Source organism: Chlorocebus sabaeus, chromosome 20 (genome assembly GCF_047675955.1).
Source record: "Chlorocebus sabaeus isolate Y175 chromosome 20, mChlSab1.0.hap1, whole genome shotgun sequence".
In the NCBI taxonomy this organism is placed as follows: domain Eukaryota; kingdom Metazoa; phylum Chordata; class Mammalia; order Primates; family Cercopithecidae; genus Chlorocebus; species Chlorocebus sabaeus.
Genome location: NC_132923.1, coordinates 3,015,945 through 3,035,373, shown reverse-complemented (window position 1 = coordinate 3,035,373; position 19,429 = coordinate 3,015,945). Strand labels below are relative to the sequence as shown.

Here is a 19,429-nt window from a genome sequence, read left to right as displayed (position 1 = left end):
CCAGCTACTCAGGAGGCTGAGGGAGCAGAATCACTTGAGTCTGGGAGGTGGAGGTTGCAGTGAGCAGAGATCATGCCACTGTACTCCAGCCTGCGCAACGGAGCAAGACTGTCTCCAAAAAAAAAAAAAAAAAAAAGTCACTTAAAACCCAACTTAAGCCAAGCACTGGCTCATGCCTATAATCCCAGCACTTTGGGAGGAACCCTCGAGGCTAGGAGCTCAAGACCACCCTGGGCAACACAGCAAGACCCCATCTCTATAACAAAAATTATAAAAAGCCGGGTGTGGTGGCTCACCCCTGTAATCCAAGCACTTTGGGAAGCCGAGGCGGGTGGATCACAAGGTCAGGGGTTCAAGACCAGCCTGGACAACATGGCGAAACTCCGCCTCTACCAAAAATACAAAAATTAGCCGGGCATGGTGGCATGCACCTGTAATCCCAGCTACTCGGGAGGGTGAGGCAGAAGAACTGCTTTAATCCGGGAGGCAGAGGTTACAGTGGACCAAGATCATGCCACTGCACTCCAGCCTGAGTGGCAGAGGGAGACACTGTATCAAAAAAAAAAAAAAAATTGTTATAAAAAATTAGCCAGTGGGGTGGCATGCACCTATAGTCCCAGCTACTCAGGAGGCTGAGGTGTGAGGATTCCCTGAGCCCAGAAGGTTGATCCTGCAGTGAGCCGTGGTCTTCCCACTGTACTTCAGCTTAGGTGACACAGTGAGACCCTGTCTCAAAAAGCAAAAAAATAAAAAACCCAGCTTAAAACATGCACACTGAAAACATACATTTTTCACTGAAGAAATCCAGAAGAATCTGTCTAAAACAGCCAAAATTTGTTCCAGGTTAAGGGTGGCATGATGAATATTCTTCTCAGATCTAAGCATTCGATTAGTCAAACATGACATAATGAAGATTGGTAAATTTACAGGAAAGGAAAGACTTCAAGAAACTATAGGAAGAGGCTTGGCTTTAGCTTTTGTTTTTAAGTCTAAGGTTTTAATTATTTCTGATGCTATGGAAACAAAAAGAAATATAACCATGACAACAAGTTTCTTTGTAAAGAAATGATTTTAGCATATTTTCTGCATAGCCAAAGTCACTTCAGCCTAGAACTGTTCTAGGTAAAGTGGAAAGATTTTACTTAATATCTCTGCACCTTTTCATTAAACGAATACAGATGACCAGGTGCACTGGCTCATGCCTATAATCCCAGCACTTTGGAAGGCTGAGGTGGGCGGATCGTTTGAGCCCAGGAGTCCAAGACCAGCCTAGGCAACAAAGTGAGCTCCCATCTCTATTTATTTTAAAATTAAAAAAAAAAAAAAAAGAGAGAGGGCACTGAAAACGAATGTCATTAGGGGAAACCTCCATCCCCTAACGGTATTCCCCACACACCTCAAAAACACAAGGCAGGAAACATGTCAAAAGAATAACAGCTTCAGGGACAAAACTAGCTAAGAGACTGCTCTAATATGAGCTTTAGACAGGGAAAGAGAGTAGGAGCTGATGCTGCTCCTTCCCACAGGACCATCTCATTTCCTCAGCAATTTGAAATTTCAGAAGGACAAGGTCAAACAAACACAAAACTTATCATGTGGAAGCAAAATGAAGAAACTAAGGAATAGATTATGAAGTACTGGCTCCACAGTTATGTAATCCTGACGAAGAGCTCAATCTTTCTATGCCTCAACTTAATCCCATAAAACAAACATTTCTCCCTCCTGATGGGTAAATGCAGAGTACCCTGAGCTCTGCAAGTGACATGCAGAGCTGCTATAAAAATGATTATCATGGCAATAGGAAGAAAAAATGTTCACATTAGAGGAAACATGAAACAAATTCACCAAATTTTGCCTTAAAATTAATGAATAAGTATTTCCCAGCAAAAAGTGAAAAATAATTACAGGTGAGACCAAAGGATTTCTTTGAAGAATACCTCAAACTGGCTTGCACTGGCTAAAGGAATATTACATCCACAATTTCAAATCAAACTCTTTTCCTAAGATGTTAGTCAATTTTATTAGCTTTCAGAGACTTGGCTATCATCATATATATATAAAACAAAATCTCCCTTATGCCAACTTCACACAAAAATGCCTCTGACAAGATCATGCCACTGCACTCCAGCCTGAGTGACGGTGAGACTCCACCTAAAAAAAAAAAAAAGGCCTCTAACATAAGCAGATGTTCAGCTTTTTACCCCATTCCAGCCTATAACACTACTTTAAAACCCTTATAACAAAAACTTTAAAGACTCACTGTCTTTATTATTCAAATCTAGATTTGGGTCTCCTTCTACTCTTCCTTTTCTCCTTGTTCCCCTCTTTAGATTCTATCCTATCATTGCTTATGTTGAGATTCATGGTTAACTCGCAGCCAGACTTTCTGCCTATATAATTTCATTACAAATTCAATAATCTGCCAAAGTCATTTGCTCTACTTATTACTTGAACCAGATTCAATTCCTGGTGGCAAAAGTGTATATGGGGAGAAAGTTTCCTTCTGAACCTGATCCACAGGATAAGATCTCATTCTGTTTCACAACTCTTTAACACAGCAGATTAAATAAACTTATTATCATTTTTTGCTTTTTTGCCCTTCCCTATGAAAAACTTGCTAATCTTCCATTACCATTACAGAATCGTTGAACTTTAGAACTGGAAATAACAAACACTGTGTAGTTCAAAAGATTAAACGATTTCCCCAAAGTTAGATAACTACAAAGCTAGTACTAGAAGGCAGAACACTTGTCATTTAGGCTTGTTTCCTTTCCAGTATAAATCTCCCAACCTTTGTCCTCTTGAAGGTTACATAAACAAGCAACATATTTTTTCCCCAAGCCTAAAACATTTCCATCTTTTAAGTAGTCGTAGAAATTCTTCTACTATCCCAACAGCTTTTTCTGGACTTATCTCTCCAAAAATAAAAGGCTACTAATAATCAGTCTTCACATTATATTCCCCAAATTAATTTATATTTTACTTATGTCCTATGTAAATCATTGCCATCCCTTACTCAATACTGGTACTGACCTATAAGATGTTACAATAATCTATTTTTTTTTTTTTTTTTTTTGAGACAGTCTCGCTCTGTCATGGCATGATCTCAGCTCACTGCAACCTCCACCTCCTGGGCTCAAGGGATTCTCCTGTCTCAGCCTCCTGAGTAGCTGGGATTACAGGCATGTGCCACCACACACGGCTAATTTTTGTATTTTCAGTAGAGACGAGGTTTTGCCATGTTGGCCAGGCTGGTCTCGAACTCCTGACCTCAAGTGATCCACCCAGCTCAGCCTCCCAAAGTGCTTTACACACATGAGCCACTGCGCCCAACAAAGATTTGCTGTAATAATTTTTAAGACAGACAAGACAATAAACAATAAACAATCTAGATATCTATCAATAAGTCATAACTAGTAGTGCCTGAGTTGAGATTTGACCTAGGTCTGCCTGGATCCAAACAAGATGCTGTGTTTTTTCTATGATATCACCCAGTTAAAAAGGAACAAAATTTACCTATAAGTCTCAGATTCACATACAAATGAACTGTGATAAAACAGAACTCAACTACAGCTACTAATATTTTTGTCCAAAATTTATCATATTTGTATGTTTCTATAAATAACTAAATTTAAAATTTATTAAAATTTAAAATTTATTAAAATTTAAAATTCATTTCAATTTCAATTTTAAAATTTACAGGACCTATCTCTACATGAGTTTGTGGAATAATGTGCTTTCTGTGGGTAAAATGATTGATATCCGAGTGAATAAAGAGCAAAAGATCATCAAATTATTAAAGGCCACATATAATAAGTAAACTGTTTGAGAAATGAAGGTAGACTGAATAGTATTTCACTGCTGAGAAAGAGAGGAAGTAAGGAATTCCCCTTACACTACCTCTTAACCATAGGCACAAAGGTACTATTCTGATGAACCAGAGTTAGGCATTACCAAGACATAATGGAATATGTTCGAGGCTAAGACATACAGTTCTATAATGATACTATTGCTACACTTACGAAGCTGGGCGGTCTTGTCTCAGGTCAATGGTGAAAACAACTGCATCTTCACCTGCAGATAAGAATGTACAGGGAGAGTCTGGTTCCAGAGCCAACTGAAGAAGAAAAAGGAAAAACATGAGGTTTCTAAATATTAGAATTAGAGGTCATCTAGTTCATTCCTGTAACTTTACGAAGGGCTGCACTTAAAATGTACCAAAAAGAGAAATGTCTACCTTTTTGTCATAAAATCCCAGGAAAGGAGATAATTTAAGTCCACTTACTTTATTCTATGTGAATTATTTATAGCTTTGTTTATTCTATACAAGTCAAAGGATAGGTGATTTGCTATTTCAACTAAGTCCCCAAGAGATATGAACAGAGATAGCAAAGAAAAATATCAGCAATTAGAGTTCATTTCCTTTTTCTCCAGTCAGGGTCTCATTTTGCCACCCAGGCTGAAGTGCAGTGGCATGATCATGGCTCGTTAAAGCCTCAACCTTGTGGGTTTAAGTGATCCTCCCACCTCAGCCCCCCAAGTAGCTGGGACTAGAGGCACAAGGCATTATACCTGGCTAATTTTTTCACTTTTTTTTTTTTCCCACAGATGGGGTCTTGCTATATTGCTCAGGCTGGTCTCAAACTCCTGGCCTCAAGCAATCCTCCCACCTCAGCCTCCCAAAGTATTGGGATTACAGGCATAAGCTACCATATTCAGCAACAGTTCATTCTCGAAAAAAATCAATTCCATACCCTTAGGTGCAGAGAGAAATGGTGTCCAACTTCATTCCTTACATCTTAGTTCCTTATATCTAAAAATTAGTTATCTAGTGGGTTAAGAGTAGACTTAAGAATCAAAGAAATAGGTAATTTTCACATATCCTGGGCCGTCTTGGCTAGAAAAGGATACTCCAGGTCCACCTACATTTTTGCTTAGGGTTTCTAAGAGAGTACCAAACTCTTTTCATGGCACAAAAGAACACCACCATGCCTACCTTAAAACTGGCAGCTCTTAACTCCTCGCTAGTTGCCACCATGATTATTTGGCCTATATTCCCAGCTTTAAATAGGGCTTCCAGAAACAGTGCTATTTGTGAACTCAGAGTTTGAGCAGGTAAGCTGAAGCTCTCACACATGAGGAATCAACCACTAGCACCTTGAAACTGTCAAAATACCCTAAAAAATCAGAATAAATGTAAAAGGTTTAAAGGGCACAGGAGACCTCAAAGATCTCCAAACCAGCTATGGCTTAGCTTAGGGGCCAAGTACTGTAAGTGCATGATCCAGGGATCTTTCAAATACTTGCCTTCCTAGGAGTTTAGGGTGGCTGCTTTTGCTCCTTTAACTACAAATCTTAGGACTGAAAGAGGTGAGGCATGTGACCACAACAAACGTGACACAATGGGCAGAGATAAGGGAGAACCTTGGCTGAGAACCACAGAGGATATGGATTGCACAAATTTGGGAGCAAGGTCTTACTTACCTTGTGGGACGCTCCTTTGTGCTGGGCCACACGTTTTGTATTCTTGCAACACTGTGTAGCAGACAGTTCTGCTACCCGAACCTGCCCATCACGGGCACACATGGCCAGAGTGGAATCACCACTGTTAGGAAGAAACTTGGCCTGGGGTGTTAAGAATGAAAACAAGGACACACAAAAGAAATGAGAGAGGTAAACTTGAGAATGAAAAATACGATGATGACCTCAACTTACCCCCTTTTCTTACATGACAGCTGGAAACTTAGCTTTCCTACTCTTGTACAGCTGGCTAAGCCCAATTTCTTCCAGGAGTTAAAGGAAAGGGAGAGAAAAAACGTCCTTTGATGTAAGAGAGCATTTCAGTTGGCTCTGGAAGACTGAACTGGCACATAAGAGCTCAGGTGAACTAGGACTGTACCTAGCAGGGGAGAAAAGGAATAGAGGAGGAAAATCTACCTTGATTCAGAAAGCAAATATAAATTTGCCACAAAGAAAAAGGAAAATAGGGGGAATGTCAGGGAAGAAAGGAGAACACCCTTAGGATAAATGGCTGGTACCAATATAGTAGATGGGGCCAAGGAGTAAAATCTTTACAGAATAATAACAGTATAAGCTAATATTTATCAAATGTTTATTAAGTACCAGCCACAGTTCTAACTGCTTAGCTTCTCTTGTTATTCAATCCTCATAACTCTATGTGTTATTAGTCCCATTTTACAGATAAACTGAAGACAAAGGTAAAATAACTTGCCCAACATCACTGAGCTGGTAAGCAGAAGGGCTAGGATTTGAATTCAGGCAGTTTGGTTCAAGAGCCTGTGCTTATACTACACTGCCTCCTACCAGCACACATTTAATAAGCTGCATGCACCCTATCTATAATGCTTCCAACAGTCCATAATGCTCAAGGAATCTAAGGTTGCCAAGAGTCTTTCAGTGTATTCAGGTCATTATGGGAGCCAACGTAGGGTCGTGTTCCGATACTAATTCCTAGAATAACTCACTATCAGCTCCCACTCCATGCTGCAGTTCAGATTTCTCTAACTCGTGCCTGATTCTCTCAGTTGCTATTATGCTCCCTTGCCTCACCTGGAACACATTACTTTTGTGGCCACTCTCAAAGTCCAGTACTGGCTGCCGCCGCACCCAATCCCAAACCACCACCTTCAGGTCATCGCTGCCACTGGCCAGCCAGGTGCCGCGCTGGTTAAAGTGCAGGGTATTGACACAACCAGTATGGCCCTCAAGCCCATGCTGTAGGCGGAAACGCTGCACAAAGACTCTTGCCCCACAGGCCTCATAGACAAAGCGGGCACTTGAACCCAGCTCCCGCTCCCGAAGGGCAGGGAGGGCTTGCCAGCGAGGTCGGGGTAGAGCTGATGTTTCTGAGGACACCCAGTCCTCTAGGGCCCGCTCATCATCTGATGAGTCCTGGTCACGGTTAGCCCGCTTGCGCTGTACACGGCGCCGAGGCTGCTCTTCTTCCTCCTCTTCTTCCTCCTCTTCCTCTTCCTCTGAGCGGTCATGGACTCGATTTTCATCATTAATGGAGTAATGACCAGTGTCCTCCATGCTGTCAGAGTCCTTATCTTCACCTGAGCTCTCTGTGTCTGTGCCTCGACTTTCTGTGCTGGTGCGGTTGGGGCCACCATCATCCCCAGTCAAACTCAAACTCAGGTCTGAGGCCTCCACTTCAATGCCTGAGGATGTCTCCCTCCCCTCTTCAGCTCCAGACATCTCTTCTGGACTGCTAGACAGGCTTCCTGCATGTTAGTGAGGAACGGGTAGATGAGAGGGAAAAATAAGAAAACAGGATAGTGATCAGAAGGACTTCCCACCTCAGACTAAGCAATCATCACATCAAAAGACCAAAAATGGAACTTTGGTCAAAGTGTTTTCATTACAAATGATTACAGAGAGTACCCTCTGAGGGGAAATCTTGTAAAGGACAAGAAACTGGAAAGATTAAGATGAAATCCAAACATATAAAGTACTTCAACAAAAGCAAAGAATCTAAGGACAATCTAAGATTACATTAAGTTCTCAAGAGGCAAAACATTGGCATATTGTATAAAAGTGTGCCTGATACATCTACCATTGGCTCTGTTATATTGGATGGGCACTTATTAAGTTATAGCAAATAATTAAACAGAATATAAAAAGAAGAGCCAACTCCAGCCAAGAGATAGCATAGCCATCTTTTTAGTGAAAGACGGAAACTAGTTGATAAAAATCACTGACTTATGGATGTGGAGTCGCACCATTTTCTACTTTAAGCAAGTACTGGGCGGGGTGCAGTGGCTCACGGCTGCAATCCATCCCAGCACTCTGGGAGGCCAAGGCACGTGGATCACAAGATCAGGAGATCGAGACCATCCTGGCTAACAGGGTGAAACCCCGTCTCTACAAAAAATACAAAAAATTAGCCAGGTGCCTCTAGTCCCAGCTACTTGGGAGGCTGAGGCAGGAGAACGGCGTGAACCCGACAGGCGGAGCTTATAGTGAGCCAAGGTTGCGCCACTGCACTCCAGCCTGGGTGACAAAGACTCTGTCTCAAAAAAAAAAAAAAAAAAAAAAAAAAAGAAAGTACCACTATACCTCCTGTCACCTAAATCCTAAGTTTCTTCCCTAAGTTTCTAAAATTCACTAAGAAAGGAAGCTGAAGGGGTAAGTGGGAATTGTAATCATTTGAGTGGGTTCTTGCTCACCTTTTGCTAGTAAATATATTTTTGACTTACTTCCATTAGCTTGAATTTTTTAATATAATTTTTAGTCACATATTTTTAGTCTCTCTATTGAGACAAAATTTTATTAAGAAGCATATATGAAATTGAGAAAAAGCTGGGCAACTATAGTGGTGCCTAAAAAGAAAGTTCAGTATATTCTAGGTCTGCTATGCTGGTAGTTAAATAACAAGGTCACTTTCATCGATCTTATCTCCTATAACTACATATTGCATTCTCTTATCTCACACCAGCCAAGTCAATTCCAATGAGCACTTGAGGAATGTTCTAGAGCCAATACAACCACAACTTCCAACCTAAGTCAAGATGTGAAGAAAAAAGGGGGAGAATAAAGATTTTAAATGCTGCTCATGGGCCTCCTTTCCTCAGATGGCTATAAATTTTATCCTTTCAGAAGTAAAAGCTGTCAGGAAAGGCAGACCATCCAGTATGAGCTATTCAACTCCAATACCACACTGATGTTTAACGTTAACTCCAGTATGAGAGAGCTATTCAACTCCAATACCACACTGATGTTTAACGTTAACTCCAGTATGAGAGAGCTATTCAACTCCAATACCACACTGATGTTTAAGGATTCAAAGGTGGTGCACCTTACTGCCTAGTCATGTGGATTAGAGCAGTAATTTGTGAAGATCTCTGAAGCAATGGAAATCCTTTTCAATGTACTCTTAGGCAAAACCCAATACTGAAAAAAGATCAACAATACAAGTGCTTTGATTCAAGCAGTAACAGAAGGCCAGGAGACATAAACAGTTCTTGCAGGTCAGGTGCAGCGGCTCATGCCTGTAATCCCAATGCTTTGGGAGGCCAGGGTGGGTGGATCACCTGAGGTCAGGAGTTTGAGATCAGCCTGGCTAACATGGTGAAACCCCCATTTCTACTAAAAATACAAAAAATTAGCCAGGTGTGGTGGCATGCGCCTGTAATCCCAGCTACTTGGGAGGCTGAGGCAGGAGAATCGCTTGAACCTGGGAGGCGGAGGTTGCAGTAAACTGAGATTGCACCATTGCACTCCAGCTTGGGTAACAAGAGCAAAACTCTGACTCAAAAAAAAAAAAAAAAAAAAAAAGCCTCAACTAAGAGCACAGTATAAAACAACTGGGCTAGGGGCTGGAAGACAAAGTTACAAAGTACAGAAATTTAAACCCAAGAACCACATGTGCTGAGCCTGTTATATATGCTAGGAAAGTTTAGCAGTTACAATTCCTTGAAATGCAACTGGGCTTGAGCTTGGGAGTGGTGAGCAGGAACTGAAACACACCTAACAGGTCTGTAGAAAAGAAAAAATAAAGAAAAGAAAAAATAAAACACCAAAACATATAGTGTTTATTGCTAAAATTATAAGTAACAAATATAGACAACTTTGGAGGCCTTAGGTATCACAAGCTCATCAAGAAGGCCCCAACAGTAAATCACCAAGATCTAGACTAGGGGTTTGCAAATTTTTTCTGTAAAGGGCCAGACAGTAAAAACTTCAGGCTTTGCAGACCATATGGAGCTCCACGACAACTACTCAACTCCAGTATGTAGAACAAAAGCAACGCATAGACACTACATAAATGAACAGGCATGACTGTATTCCAATAAAACTTTACAAAAGCAAGTGGCAGACTGGATTTGGCCTGCAATTTATAGTTTGCCAATCCCTGACCTAGCTAATGGTCAAGTTCCAAATCAACAGTATACTTTAACTCCTCTAGAACCCTGTGCCTTTCAACTAAACCAGTGAAAAATATGAAGCACTTTCCTTTACAAAAGATGAATGAATGGCAGTGATAAGAACATATGGAGCAATGAAAAAGCATGTTGAAAATCTCACCTATCCTTCCTCCAATCACATCAACTAGAATTTAGCCTGTTATCCTGACCTTCAAGGTGCTAAGGAATGCTGGACTCTGTACTGCCTAACTATATCCATTTAAAGGCAGCTTCTCCAGTTTAAAAGTTGGCTCAGAGGTGAAGCACTGGTTAAATAACCCAGGTGGTAGTTATACTGTATTAGAATTTTTATATTCTGCCTTCAAATCTGCCCTAAAGCCAGTGATTTGATACTTGGCAGCACTAGTCCTGAAAAGAAGGAGGGAAAGGAAGGAAGGAAGGGGAAGAAAGGGAAGGAAATAAGGAGGGGAAAGATGTCCCACTCCTAGTTGGGTTCTAACTTCATCCCTTATGAAATCACCTTTTTTTAAAAAAAGATGGGGTCTCGCTATGTTGCCCAGGTTGGTCTCAAACTCCTGGGCTCAAGCGATCTGCCTGCCTCAGCCTCCCAAAGTGCTGAGATTATAGGCATGAGCCATGATGCCCAGCCATGTAATTTCTCTATCAAACTACTACTTACTGTGGAAAAGGGCCTCTCAATATAACTGGGGAAGCTCATCTTCCCTAAAATTCCCTTGTTCCTACCAGTCATGGGATTTTATTTTTTTTCTTTATTAACAGCATTTCCTAGGTTCTCCCCATCCTTATAGCTTTATACAACTCCAAACCACTTGACCTCTTAGAAGTAGAGCTCTATTATTGATCTTTTGAAAATGATCAGACAAAATGAGAAGAAGCAAAAGCACAATATAGTCCAAGGTGTTTTTCCTGTGTAGTTTCCTATACTCAGAACAATACAGCAAAGTTTCCCTCCCTCCACTAAAATCCAGGCCTCCACTCTATCTTGCAGGGAGGAGGAGAACCTAAGTTGATAGTAAAAATAGCTTCACCTTCATTTTGGCCCCTTACCATTAGCTAAGTCTGTTCTGCCATCTGTGCTGCTCCCTTTGCTGGACATCTTGAATGATGTTTGCTGTAGCCAGCCTGGGTTTGGGAGAGGAAGAAACCAAAACAATTAAGAAACCACTTGGGAAAGAAGACAATAGGGACAAGATTTAACAACGTACAGGTTTTATCATTTTTATAAAAATGATTTGTGTATGCATGCTTAACACAGCTTCTCAGCTTGTGAAAAGCACACCAGAAATTTTTTCTTCCCTATGTTTAAATTCCATATAATGACATATTTTGGGGGAGGTCAAGTGCCATCTCTTTACTTCACTCACTCAGTAACTGGCAGTGATTTTTCAGATGAGAAAGTGGGAACTAAAAACCTGGAACAGCAGGCGCATATCAAATGACAGGTACTGTAAGCCAAGAGTCTCAATACATAAAGCTAACTTCAGCACTGCCCCCTAGGCAAGAATCTTCCCACGTAAATAAGTGACATATGTATCCTCAAACTCCGTACAACACTTGTTTTCACAACATGAAGAGGTGAGTCAGATTCTGAATATCATTTTACACACAAATCAACAGATAGAAGAAATCAAGCTCGTGGGGGAAGAGACTGAGCTTTCTCTCTCTATTCACTCAGATGACTAACTTCAAACCTATTATTTCTTTTTTTTTTTTTTTTTGAGACAAAGTCTCACTCTGTCACCCAGGCTGGAGTGCAGTGGTACAATCTTGGCTCACTGCAAGCTCCGCCTCCCGGGTTCACACCATTCTCCTGCCTCAGCCTCCCAAGTAGCTGGGACTACAGGCACCCATCACCACGCCCGGCGAATTTTTTGTATTTTTAGTAGAGATGGGGTTTCACTGTGTTAGACAGGATGGTCTCGATCTCCTGACCTTGTGATCCACCCGCCTCAGCCTCCCAAAGTTCTGGGATTACAGGTGTGAGCCACCACGCCCGGCCCAACTAACTTCAAACTTTTAAAGGCACAGATACTAAGGATCATAGAGGTGAAACTAGAAATCATGAGCACCCTATCCCTAGGAAAGAACCTTAGGTTGTTTCGTTACTCTTAGACTAACAGTCAGAGTCTCTAAACACAAAGAGAAAGGTGGGGAAGAAAAGGGCAACATTTCCATTAAACCATCTCATCCCATTTCATATAATAATGGCAAACACTGTTTCACCTAACAGCACCAGCTTTCACTAGACTCGTCTTTCTTAAGGAATCAGGGTATCTAACTCATTTCCTTTTATGCCACTATAAAACATTCATATTTTTTTCAGAGCCTCACTGCCACCTCCAGTAAATTCCAAAGAGCAAAGAATAATATTATTCAGATCAGAATTTTGTTAAGCCCTTTCAGTGACTTGGACAAAAGGCACTGGTAAAAGACAAAGTATAATTATGACCCCAGTCCTTATACCCAGGCACCCTGGCCTCTAATCTTTCAACAGCCCTTTCATTCCCATGACAATTATTCCAGAATCAGCCTCATCCTTATCCTTTTCCCTGCTACCCTCTACAGAAATCTAAGCTGCTTCATTAAAAGTATCCTCTGTCAAGAGACAGCAGCCCAAAGATTGTTCATAATAGGTCAAGGTGGGAACACAGAAATACTGCAAGAGTGGGGCTGAAGCTGACTGAATTTCAGGAAAGGACGCCTGGAAGGGTGATGATGAAAGACAATGCCAACAAAAAACACATATGTGAAGCAACATAAAGAAAAATAGTGAGGAGCTGTTTGCAATGCATTTTGTTTTTGAGGTAGACAGTTTTGTACAGCATTCCTCACACAGCATTTGTTTTTCCCTCTCAATAGTCCTGTTTATACTCTTTAGCAAAGGAGCCTATCTTCTCCATTTAGAATTTAAAAGTATATTAATTCCTATCAAGTGGGGAAAATGCACTACTTTGTTAAGATTAATCCCAGCATTTTGGGAGGCCGAGGAGGGCGGATCACCTGAGGTCAGGAGTTCTAGACGAGCCTGACCAACATGGAGAAACTCCGTCTCTACCAAAAATACAAAATTAGCCAGACGTGGTGGCACATGCCTGTAATCCCAGCTACTAGGGAGGGTGAGGCAGGAGAATCACTTGAACCTGGGAGGCGGAGGTTGCAGTGAGCCAAGATTGCGCCATTGCACTCCAGCCTGGGCAACAAGAGTAAAACTCCATCTCAAAAAAACCAAAAATAAACAAACAAAAAAACACATTAAAAACAAAGGTAATACGCAGACCAGTGTAACACGAAGAACAGATTTGCTGTTTTCCCACCTCCATAATCAAAACTCTTTACCATACGTTTCACCCCACCATTATCCACTCCCAGAGAATTAAAAAGCAGCTCCAGAGAACCTCTCTTAAAACCAAGTATCGACTCCCACAGGAGTCCAGACTGCCTAAACTTTTGACTCATAATTGCTCTAGAAAATACATGTGCACAGATGATAAAGGTAAGTAGAATTAAATGTCAAAATTTCTGCAGAAGGATACTCTAGAGCAGTGGTCTCCAAACTTTGATTAAGAACCTCTATCAGTGAAAACTTTGAGCACGAACCTGATGTTCAAAGGTGTGGCATGCACCTGTAATCACAGCTACTCAGAAGGCTGAGAAAGGACTGCTTGAGCTCAGGAATTCAAGACCAGCCTGGGCAGAACTGTGAGACCCCTGTCTCAATCAATTAATCAAGGAGGCAGAGATGCTGTGCCCTAGGTGTCAAGTATAGGAGCCACTGAAAAATCTTTTCCAGTGAGGCACGGCAGCTCATGTCTGTAATCCCAGCACATTGGGAGGTCAAGGCAGGAGTTGGAGACCAGCCTGGGCAACATAAGAAGACCCCCATCACTACAAAAAAGAAAAAAATCAGTCAGGCATATGCCTGTAGTCTCAGCTACTCAGGGCGGGGCTGAGGTGGAAGGATCACATGAGCCACAGAAGTTGAGGCTGCAGTGAGCTGTGATTATACCACGTCTCTCCGGCCTGGACAACAGAGCAAGACGCAGTCTCCAAAACATTAAAAAATAAAAAATCTTTTCCATCACCAAAGAATACAGTTTTAACTTTATAAACTAAGGTCTGCAGAGAACATATTTGACCCAAATCCAAACTATCTTCTTCACTTTCCACTATATTTCCAACAAATCCACTATTTTTACTTTGATCAACTTTCACGTAAAATCTAGTCCAAAGCTAATCTCACTGAGGTTGGAAAAGCTGATAAGCTCACTGTCCCAGGTAGCTGGAGGAGTTTAATTAGATTAGCTCCACTGCTCATATTCTAAAAATAACCATAACCCCTGCCAAACTGAAGGTTAAAGAGTAACCCATTGGAGGGTGAGGAAAAAGGCCCAAGTGCCATTTTAATTTCACTAAGAAATTCCAGTGACCTAGATTTTTCTTGTCTTAATAAGAATAAAGCCTTAAATTTTTAACCAATGACATGACAAAATATTAACTAAAAACCAGGCAGAAAGACTTTAATACGCTGAATAAGAGTACTTTGTAAAAGAGATACCAAGTGTCTCTTGTTTAAAACTACTGGGGCCGCTCTTTCCCCCTAATATGATGAAAGATCTGTACAAGAAAGAGACTACGGATCCCTTGTCTGGAGTATCCTCTTATCCAAAATGCTTGGGGCCAGAAGTGTTTCAAATTTTTGAATATCTGCAATATACCAGTTGAGCATCCCAAATCAGAAAATTCAAAACCCAAAATGCTTCAACGAGTATTTCCTCTGAGCATCAAGTTGGCAATCAAAAAGTGTGGCACATATACACCATGGAATACTATGCAGCCATAAAAAAAGATGAGTTCGTGTCCTTTGTAGGGACATGGATGCAGCTGGAAACCATCATTCTCAGCAAACTATCGCAAGAACAGAAAACCAAACACTGCATGTTCTCACTCATAGGTGGGAAGTGAACAGTGAGATCACTTGAACACAGGAAGGGGAACATCACACACTGAGGCCTATTGTGGGGAGGGGGGAGTGGGGAGGGATAGCATTAGGAGATACACCTAATGTAAATGATGAGTTAATGGGTGCAGCACACCAACATGGCACATGTATACATATGTAACAAACCTGCACGTTGTGTACATGTACCCTAGAATTTAAAGTATAAAAAAAAAAAAAAGTTTCAGATTTCAAAGCATTTGAGATTTCAGATTTTTTAATCTGGGATGCTCAACTTGTACCAGAATAACTGAACATTCAACTGCCAAAAGAAAAAGAAAACCTCAATCCATACACTGTTCAATATACAAAAGCTAACTCAAAATGAATCACAGATCTAAATATAACTTAAAACAATACAACTTCCAAAAGAAAACAAAGAAAATAATCTCTGTGACCTTGGGTTAGGCAACAATTTCTTAGGATAGGACACAAAAAGCATATACAAAAAAAATTAATCATTTGGATTTATCAAAATTAAAATCTCACTGGGTGCAATGGCTCAGGCCTGTAATCCCAGCACTTTGGGAGGCCAAGGCGGGAGGATCACCTGAGGTCAGGAGTTCGAGGCTAGCCTGACCAACATGGTAAAACCCCATTTCTATTAAAATACAAAATTAGCTGGGGTGGTGGCACATGCCTGTAGTCCCAGCTACTCAGGAGGCTGAGGCAGGAGAATTGCTTGAACCTGGGAGGCAGAGGTTGCAAGTGAGCCGAGATCGCACCATTGCACTCCAGCCTGGGCAACAGAGAGAGACTCCATCTCAAAAACAAACAAAAAAAAGTACTGTAAATAATAATCCCTCGAAAAGATCCTCAACATTATTAATAATTAAGAAAATATAAATTAAAACCACAATGAGAATCCACTAAACACCTATTAGAATGGTCAAAAATTGTTTAAATAACAAAAATTTACTTTATTAAGTACTAACAAGAAGTAGCACAACTCTTATACACTGTTACTAGACATGCAAAAGAGTACAGTCATTTTGAAAAAAGCAATTTGGCAGTTTCTTATGAAGTTAAATATACACTTATCATACAACTCAGGAATCCCACTTCAGCTTCAGAAATTTATATAAGAAAAAAGAGGTTCAGATCTGTTAAACCAGCAATTTGGGAGGCTGAGGCAGGAGGATAGCTTGAGTCCAGGAATTAAAGACCAGCCTGGGTAACATAGCAATACCCCATCTTTAAAAATAAAAAAATTAAATAAATAAGAATTAAAATGTATGCCACAAAATTAAAAATATCCTGTAGGTGAATGTTCTAATAGTTTTACTTAAATTCATCAAAAAACTGGAAACAAATGTTCTTCAGCTGGGTCATGGATGAACAAATTGTGGTAGGTTCACACAATGGGATACTACTGAGCAATAAAAAGGAATGAACTACTTAACTGACACAAGCAACAACATGGATAGATCTCAAGTATGTTATGGTAAGTGCAATAATTCAGACTCAAACAGCTATACAATATATGATTCCACTTGTAGTACTTTCTGGAAAAGATAAACCTATAGGAATAGAGAGATCAGGGACTGCTAGGGCTTGAGGGTAGGGAAATGAAACTGACTGCAAAAGGGCATGAGAAAATTTTTTGGAATGATGGAAATATTCTATGCCCCAATCATGTTGGTGTTACATAACTATGCCTTTGTCAGAATTAAAAGAATAGGCCAACATAAAAAAGGATAAATTTTACTGTATATAAATTATACTTGAATAAACGTGGCCTAAAAAGAGAAAACGCAGGTCGGCGCGGTGGCTCACGCCTGTAATCTCAGAACTTTGGGAGGCCAAGGGGGGCGGATCACCTGAGGTCAGGAGTTCGAGACTAGCCTGACCAACATGGAGAAACCCCATCTCTACCAAAAGTACAAAAAAATTAGCCGGGCATGGTAGCGCATGCCTGTAATCCCAGCTACTCGGGAGGCTGAGGCAGGAGAATTGCTTGAACCTGGAAGGTGGAGGTTGCAGTGAGCCGAGATCATGCCATTGCACTCCAGCCTGGGCAACAAGAGAGAAACTCTGTCTCAAAAAAAAGAGAGAGGACGAGAGAAGAGTGATGGGGGAAAAATAATGCAAATTGTTAAATGACATAATACCATCAAAAACACTAAATTCTCAAGGCTGTGATTAATAGAAGTTGACTAAAATGGTCAATATGTCACAGCAAATGACAGCATAATGTCCAGACTTCTCACCTGAAAACGAAAGTGCTGAAACGATTTTTGCTGCAACCAAGACTGCCTATGTGATTTCTCAGCGACCACATTAATGGCAAGATGAATTCTAAATACATAAAAAGTCTACAACCCTATTGTCTTGGTGATAACTAAGAAGAGCAGAAATTTAAGTAGTTCAAAGTTATTCTTGTGGTTGTACTATTAATTTGTATGTTTATGCTCTTTATTTTTTTTAATTTCTCTGAAGTTCACTTTAAATCCTTTGGTGTCTAGGGTCTATGAATACTGGTCTGACAACTACCTTACCTTGAGCCCGATCAAAACATCAACATCTAAATATTATTATTGTCCTTGATCCCTTTACTAAGACCTGAACTCAGTCTGTCAAATCTCATGGTTTATATAATCCCAGCATTCTCTCAAACCAGTGCCTGTCTCATTCTGCTACTCAAGTACCCAACTCTCCTATATAAACATCCATACTTAAATGAGACAAGGTTTTAGAATTTCCTCTGAAACTAGAAGGTGATGAGAAAATACTTCAATTATTATTAAGACAGAGAGCCACAGAGTCCCAAGTTTCTCTCAGGAGGACAGATGTCCCTTACCACTCATAAACGAACAGCTGTTCAGGGTTGATCTCCATCCAAAGTACAAATTTGCTTTTCTAGGTCCCACAGTCCATCTGGTATCAACTAGTTCTACTTTCTCCACCTCCAATTTTTGTTTCCAAGATGAAATGGCTCATTTTAACTTCATTTTACTTTCCTTAATATTTCTCCTTCACAAGAAACACTTACTTCTCCAAGCCTACTTTCCTGACTTAGAATAGTGGTTTTGCAGATTTTTTTTTTTTTTTTTTTTTTTTTAAGACAGGGTCTCGCTGTTGTCCAGGCTGGAATGCAGTAATGGGATCTCAGCTCACTGAAGCCTCGACCTCCCAGGCTCAAGTGATGCTCCCACCTCAGCCCCTTCAGTAGCTGGGACTACAGGTGCACACCGCCATGCTCAGCTAAATTTTTTGTATTTTTTTGTAGAGATGGCGGTGGTGGACATGTTGCCCAGGCTGGTCTCAAATTCCTGGACTCAAGTGATCCACCTTCCTTGGCCTCCCAAAAAGCTGAGATTACAGGCATTAGCCACCGCACCTGGCCGGATGGTATCAATCAGAGAACCTCAGGCACTGAAACTCAAAGGATCACCCCAAAGAGGCTGAAACTCATTACATAAAGCACGTTTATTGTAGGTAGGACTTTAGTTCTGGGCTATTTTCTAATAAGTACTTGGAGGGGTCGAACATATGACACTGTCTCCTCTGGTAGGCTGGACAGATGAGCAGAAAGAAACTGAATGTTTCTGGAACGGGAAAATTAATCTCTATTCCTACTGTGCTGAAGATTTGACAGTACAAACAACCCAACTGCAGAGAGGCTCTAGCACATACACTCTAGCTGGGAGTCTAGGCTACTCATTTTTATACAAATTACAAGCCTCTGGCACCACCCAGTGGCCTATCTGTAAGCAAACATGCTGTTACACAATAGCATTGGTACCAGGCAATACAGAAGCTACAAATATAAACAAGGCAGTCACAATCCCTTTTGTAGCCAATTAATCAATTAGGAAAAATGAGTATATAACCATGATACAAGAGATATAAGTATCAATATCTCTTTTTAAAAAGATAAATAGAATGCTGTTGTGGTTGAACAGAGGAAAAGATTATATTTAGTTTCAGGGAGAAAGGAAACGCTTCTATGGAAAATTAGGTTTTAAGATGGGCCTTAAAAGACAGGCAGGATTTCAATGGGTAGAGTTCAGAAAGACATTCCACAGGACCAGAGCGAGAAAAGACATGGAGGTTAAAAACCTGAGATGGTCAAGAAACATACACGGGTAGTCTAGTTTGGCTAGCCAGTAAGGTATAGTTGATAAGTTAAGAGGTATAATAAAAGCTTTGTTCTTGGGGGGGTGGTGTCAGGCATCAGGGAAATTATTTTGTCAAAGATAATAAGATGGACTAAAACGAAGGAAAAGGAAAGAGAAACAAGTTTAAAAGCTATTATAGTTGCCAAGATAAGAAGTAATGAGGGGCTGTCTTGAGTGGACGGCAAAGGGAATTAAAAAGGGATCAACATGAGAATGGTCGTAAAGGGAGGTAATGTTTAGCTCAATAAGCAGTTACAAAGCTGAGTCAAAAAAGACAAGTTCTTAGTCTGGTGCCCAGAGGAAATCAAGTGACTCAAATGAGATGCCGGTAGGTGGGATAAGAGATTATTCTGAATATATTTAAAATCCAAGCTGACATGTTAGGAAAGTAGTGACAAACAAAT

At 40.6% G+C, this 19,429-nt stretch overlaps 1 protein-coding gene across 12 annotated transcripts in view; it reads right to left on the bottom strand.

Moving 5' to 3' along the window:
- DCAF8 (DDB1 and CUL4 associated factor 8) overlaps positions 1-19,429 on the bottom strand; it is a 46,049-nt gene that overhangs the window by 16,718 nt on the left and 9,902 nt on the right. For 11 of the 12 annotated variants that reach the window (XM_007976500.3, XM_007976502.3, XM_007976509.3 and 8 more), the window contains 4 exons: positions 10,956-11,030; positions 6,571-7,244; positions 5,485-5,625; positions 4,023-4,117 (listed from right to left, as the gene is read on the bottom strand). In XM_007976500.3, coding sequence (XP_007974691.1) covers positions 4,023-4,117; positions 5,485-5,625; positions 6,571-7,244; positions 10,956-11,004 — 959 coding nt within the window. In that variant the 5' untranslated portion in view covers positions 11,005-11,030. The remainder of the gene's footprint in view (positions 1-4,022; positions 4,118-5,484; positions 5,626-6,570; positions 7,245-10,955; positions 11,031-19,429) is intronic. The other variant, XM_007976515.3, reaches the window with a different exon arrangement.